Source organism: Limulus polyphemus, unplaced genomic scaffold, assembly GCF_000517525.1.
Source record: "Limulus polyphemus unplaced genomic scaffold, Limulus_polyphemus-2.1.2 Scaffold47, whole genome shotgun sequence".
Lineage (NCBI taxonomy): Eukaryota > Metazoa > Arthropoda > Merostomata > Xiphosura > Limulidae > Limulus > Limulus polyphemus.
Genome location: NW_013665657.1, coordinates 257,612 through 264,335, shown reverse-complemented (window position 1 = coordinate 264,335; position 6,724 = coordinate 257,612). Strand labels below are relative to the sequence as shown.

General features: G+C 33.8%; 1 protein-coding gene across 2 annotated transcripts in view; it reads right to left on the bottom strand.

Moving 5' to 3' along the window:
- LOC106462700 (rho guanine nucleotide exchange factor 11-like) overlaps positions 1–6,724 on the bottom strand; it is a 208,722-nt gene that overhangs the window by 43,950 nt on the left and 158,048 nt on the right. For both annotated transcript variants that reach the window (XM_022390146.1, XM_013922648.2), the window contains one exon: positions 364–492. In XM_022390146.1, the coding sequence (XP_022245854.1) occupies positions 364–492 (129 nt within the window). The remainder of the gene's footprint in view (positions 1–363; positions 493–6,724) is intronic.

Here is a 6,724-nt window from a genome sequence, read left to right as displayed (position 1 = left end):
GTTACAGATGTAGGTTATCTCTGTACTTTTATAAACTCAGATTATACTCTGTACTGTTACAGATGTAGGTTATCTCTGTACTTTTATAAACTCAGATTATACTCTGTACTGTTACAGATGTAGGTTGTGCCAAGTACTTTTCTAAGCCTAAGATATATTTTGTATTGCTATATATGTAGGTTATTCCATATACATCTATAAATACATACATTATATTATATTATTACCTGAGGTTTCATGTTTTCTGATATTGTATATTTCATCAAACAATGTGCTTTATCCACCTAGTTTGTAACAAAATTAAATCACGAACAGTTCTTTGATACATAGGTAACTAATCAAGTTTTAAACGGATTTTGTTACCTTTGGGGGGACGAGAGCACGCCTTCTATGCAGAGCTGCAGCCGGTGGTCCCTCCTCTTGCTCGTCCACTTCACTCTCTTCATCTTCCACAGAGGAGAGCTTCCTAAAAACTATATTCGTCTCCTGCTCCTGGAAAAAAAAACGTTTGTAAACTAATTAAAAACATCAAATCCAAAAATAATGATACAGTCGGTTGTGAAAACAAGGTAAATCTCTATCAGAAAACATGCAGATATGAAAGTTAAAAGCATGGCAACTCTTCGTCACCCATTCCTTGAGGTTTACTAAATGTTAAACCTGCGTATATTTGACTAAAAGTAGGCCTAAGAACATGACACACAAAAGTTATGCTGACCTTATGAAAGTTTCAACATAAATAATAAAACATTACTCATAAGAGTCGAGAAAGGCGCAATTCATTAATGACTTAAAGCTAGTATATACAGTGTTTAGTGAAGCGTTGTTACTGAATGGATAACAAGACGTTTCTATCCTTGGGAGTTAAAAGGTAAAGAAAATAAATTCTATTCGTAAGAAAATAAAGGTTCGTTCTTAAAGTAAAACCTCTAACTGATGCTTAATTTTCCTTCGCATATCTCAATAAACAACCCGCTTTTGTCTATAGACTTCATGTAATTATCACACCATCTTTTAGTTAGAGTAGACTGTTGTAGAACTGCTAACCGAGGTATTAAATATCTAAAGATTGGTTTGCCAATAAATGTATAGATATAATGTGATTATCTAGATAAGCAAAAGCAGAAATAAGAATATCAGAATGATCACACAAAGTTAAATAAAGGGTAATGTGCGCATATCCTTCCCCTAACGTTGAATTGATAGACTAGAGGGAAAGCAACTACTCAACAGCACCCACCACCAACTCTTGGGATATTATTAACTGACTGAACAGTGATCTTTGACTTTCACTCTTCTGGCGTATTCGCGGTCCCAAAGTGCGGAGAGCGTTTTTGCCGCAAGGAGCCGAAAAACCATGAATCCTCGGATTCCCACTTAGAAAATCTTAACGATTAGGCCGGTAAGTTAAAAACAGATAATCACGTTGATAGATATAGTTTATTTTTATTTTGTTTCTATTAAATCAAAGCACCTTTTCAAAGGCAGATGATTATTTGTTTTTGAATTTCGTGCAAAGCTACACGAGGGCCATCTGCGCTAACCGTCCCTAATTTAGCAGTGAAAGACTTGAGGAAAGGCAACTAGTGATCACCACCCACCGCCAACTCTTGGGCTACTCTTTTTACCAACGAATAGTGGGATTGACCGTCACATAATAACGCTTCCACGGCTGAAAGGGCGAACTTGTTTGGTGGGAGGAGGATTCGAACTCGCGACCCTCAGATTGCGAGTTAAGCTCCCTAACCACCTGGCCATGCCAGGGCAGATAAAAAAAAAGAATGAGTTCAAACTCAAAAAAAAAAGTTTTTGTGTGTCAGAAAAGAGGAAGGTATCAGTTCTATAAAGATGTGACACCTAAAAATATTCAAACGAACAGCTTGCGCCACCTTTTTTCCTAAAATTAAATACTTATAATTCAATAACTGCATGATTCTAAGCTGTTTATTTGGTTAAAGTGCAAAGCTGCACAATCGGCCATATGCGCGGTGTCTAATATGGTTAACTGAACCCAGCATGTTAGCGTTACCACAGGAAATACGTATTCTTTTATTTGAACAACTTTGTTAAAGCAAATAAGTATTGTTTAATTATGACAATAATTTATTTAGAATAGAAATGTCAGAGAATGAATAAATAAATAACATTTTTTTTTCCAAGGTCTGAAACTACTTGTGATTTTTAAAATCGCAACATATTAAAAAAATATTGAAGGATAGCACGTTTTCTGTTGATAAACTAGATATACTAGAAATAAAGGAATGACAGTGGTTTCAACAGTACTTAAAACACTATTACATACTATTCGTTCTGGAAGCCCATATAAAGCCAAAAAATAAAGATGTTATTTGAATTATTATTAGTTTTTATTATGACGCAATGCCACACCCTTCACTTACTAATGGTTCTACAAATACCACATCTATATCCGAACCAGTTAAATCACATGTGCTGTTCTACAAATACCACATTTATATCCGAACCAGTTAAATCACATGTGCTGTTCTACAAATACCACATCTATATCCGAACCAGTTAAATCACATGTGCTGTTCTACAAATACCACATCTATATCCGAACCAGTTAAAGTGCAGTTTGACTACCTCAATATTTTTGGTTATTTCATTCAGCATATTCTATTTACTAAGAGCTAGGTCTAATAATAACTAGGCTTTTGTTTTCATGCTGCTTCAGTTCCTTTAGGAAAAAATTCATCAGCTAAAATAACTATCTAAAGCTATGCCTATTTTGCTGTATCTATCAATGTAAAATAATTTCATTTTCTACAAACACTTTGATTCATATTCTCAGCTCCAGAAAAACGGTTGGCAAGTGTTTAAAAACTATTCTTACAAAATCACTAGTAAAACTTGTTTATTTGTTTGTTTTTGAGCAAAGCCGCGTTCGACTATCTGCTGTGTCCAATTTTTGGTGTTGTAAGTCCGTTGACTTACTGTTTCCCATCGGAGGACCACATGCAAGACACAACACTTCAAAGTTTTTTGTCACAACCTGTAGTGAAGTGCATAATATAAAACAAGTGTTCTTTTTTTGGGGGGGGGAGACATTCATATGTACGAATGAAAGTTTTGTGACAAAAGGCGAAAACGTTTTTCCAAATATGGCTTAGAATCGCGTACATTTTAATATTTTTTTTTAAACACAAAATGCCCCCATGTGGCACAGCGGTATGTCTGCGGACTTACAACGCTAGAAACCGGGTTTCGATACCCGTGGTGGGCAGAGCACAGATAGCCCATTGTGTAGCTTTGTGCATAAATTCAAACAAACAACCAAACAAATCAACAAAAAAATAATAATTAAATATATAACTGAAAGTTGTCCACAAACACATGATAATAATCAATAAAGCATATTTATATATATATATATATAATTCACACAGTTTTTCAGTAGTCAATAGTTATTTTAAAATTTTACTCATCTTTTAATCCGGGTTCCTAATATATTTATAGATCCGTTAGTAAAACATGCCAGCGCTGCATCGTTCAAGATTATGTCCACACAAGAGTTTTGTAATGCAGCAACTTACAGTAAGAATGTTTGTCTTACGTACTTAAAGAGATGCCAAAGAACATGTGAAGCTATTTCGCAACTTTTACAAACTTAGATCTCCACAATCACACACTAAATAATTTCTTGAGCTTAGCTGATACTGACACGCGAAGTCAGTCTCAATAGGTAATAATACATAAATACACTACCCACTTGCCCATCGTTGTCACGAACAACCAACAGTTTGACAACTGACCGCATGTGGAAAGGTAACGACGAAACTCCTTCCAGCCTTCAGAGAAACAGGTTAGCAGTGTCAAATGTAAGGCAACTTTTTCCCCGGGGTAGTTAATTTGACGATTAAATAATTCCCTAAAAATTCATAATAGGTCCAAAATACACAATATTCCGACCTCTTATTTAATGCTAATTACAAGCTATCGATCAAGAGAAACGTAAATTCTATCAACCAAGCTCCTTAGTCTGTAAAGAAAAGTCTACAACTAAAGTTTCAGTTATTCACACTACATGAACGTTAAGTTGTTACATTCTCCATGAAGGTTCAGTTATTATACACTACATGAACGTTCAGTTATTACACTACAAAAATTATTACTGTCTACATGAACGTTTGTTTACTACACTACAAAAACATTATTACTGTCTACATGAAAGCTATGCTATTACACACTACGTGAATGTTCAGCTATTACAATACAATTGTTACGGCATACTTGTAAATTAATGTTGTCACTATATTTGGAGACTTAGTTCTTACAGTATAGTTGGAGAGATAAAACCTTTCTTGGAGATAGGATTATTTCTATATATATGATATTTTGTTATTCCATTGTACTTGTTATTTTTAAAGGTTCAGTTATTAAAGCACAATTAGAGTTCCAATGAGATTCTGCTTGGAACTTCAGTTATTGTATTACACTTGGGTCTTCAGTTACTACTTATGGCTGAAGGTTCAGTTATCATGGAACAGTTGGGGTTTAAGTAAGATTCTGCTTGGAACTTCAGTTATTGTATTACACTTGGGCCTTCAGTTACTACTTATGGCTGAAGGTTCAGTTATCACAGAACACTTGGGGTTTAAGTAAAATTCTGCTTGGAACTTCAGTTATTGTATTACACTTGGGCCTTCAGTTACTACTTACGGCTGAAAGTTCAGTTATTCCAGATCTCTCAGACACTCTAGTACTACACTTTGCTTAGAATAACAACATTTATGCTGTGAACTGTACTTTAAATATTCAGTCATTCCTCACTGTTTCAAACAATAAAAAACGCTGATGCTTTCTTTAGGCTTGGAGTTTTAATAATTGTTACATACGAGAAGTTTATGATGTGCCATTACAATTAAAACCATCAGTTAGTGCGTTACGTTTGACTGCAGTTTAAACAAAGCTAAAGCACTTGGACAAAAAGATATCGTATTAATTAATGAATTTCAACGAAATTTGTTTCAACTAATTAGGTCGTCAACATTTAGCTGGTTATAAAATATGATAAATTCGAATGTATCTGAGTTAACATGTACTATGAAAAGATCACACACAAAAACAGATGTTAGCTTCAGGTGTGCTTGCCAGTGGCTCAGCGACAAATCTGATCACAACGCTAGAAACCGGATTTCAATACTCGTGGTGGGTACAGCAGAGACAGCCTATTATTTAGCTTTGTATTTAATATTAAAACGAACGGACAAAAAACAAACTTCAAGTTTTCTAGTTTGTATGTTTTAGTGAGTTGTGTTGTTGTTGTAGTTGTTGTTTTTTTACATACGATCTCGAACTGTAACTATGTGTGGTTGAATTACTTCTTTCTACGCTTCTTCCGATATATAGTTTCATATGAAAACCTAGAGTTAAACAAATTCTAGGTTTTTACTACTTGATTTGATAAGGTGGCATATAATAAACTCAAACTGTAGCGTTATTACAGACGCTTTACACCTTACAATAATAACTCTCTTGGTCTTTGAATGTGTTTCTAATAATTATCATCACTAGTTAAACATAAAAGCATGAGTTCATTGTGAAGACAATCTGATCTGAAGAAGCAACAATCAGAATAAGTATTTTAGGCTACTTTCTAGATCTTACAACTACTTAAAATCCTAGAGTTAAATCTAACAACTTTTATTTGTTTAATGAATAATTTTAGGCTACGTAAACATCGACATGGGTAAACTTTAACCTGGAACCTGAATGTAAAGTTTGCAATGAATTTCTCTAATTGATTTTTTTTTGTCTTATGTTAATTTGCTTTCTCATATTGTGAGTTCAAACATTACCATAAGTTAGGCGTTCTCAGCTGTAAACGTTAAATACCTCCCACCCCCCAGGGATTAGTTCCTTCCATTCACAGCTCGGACGAGAAAGATAATACGAAACTTCCCTTCCCTGATTGCTCTCCAGTGGCACAGCGGTATGTCTGCGGACTTACAACGCTAGAAACCGGCTTTCGATATCCGTGGTGGGCAGAGCACAGATAGCCCATTGTGTAGCTTTGTGCTTAACTTCAAACAAACTTCCCTGAATATTCCAAACAGGACTGTGATACAGAATTTATATTAAACTAAATGTTTAAACTTTTAGTTACAAAGACTTAAAGAGGATGTTTTTTGACATATATATTATATACATTGGGAGTGACCATAACTCGGAAATCTTTTTTTAAACAGTCTTTATCCAAACTTTAAACTTTTCTTCTTTTCTTTGTAAACTCAGTCGATTAAAACTTAACTTCAAATATCATGATTTATATGTCTTTGATAATAATATTAAATGACTTTAAGATAGAGTTATCATAACGATTTTAGATAAATCAGGATGTATTTTCAATTTTATGTGTTAAGAATTACTTGCTCAAATTATGAATAACTCTTATTAGTTGCATTTTTTAAATTACAAATAAACTAGCCAAATAGTTATAACTAGTATCGCTGAAGCTTTTAAAAATCATTTCTAAACCTTTTAAATCTTCAGAATTACCATATTTCAAAACTACCATTAAATTTAAGGTTTATTACTAGTGCATTAAAGGCTGTTATAAAACATCCTGATAAACAAAATTTGGAAGTCTTAAATAACCTTAGTCATGTTGATCATAAAGTACGTAACAATGAAAGTCTTAAATAACCTTAGTCATGTTGATCATAAAGTACGTAACAATGAAAGTCTTAAATAACCTTAGTCA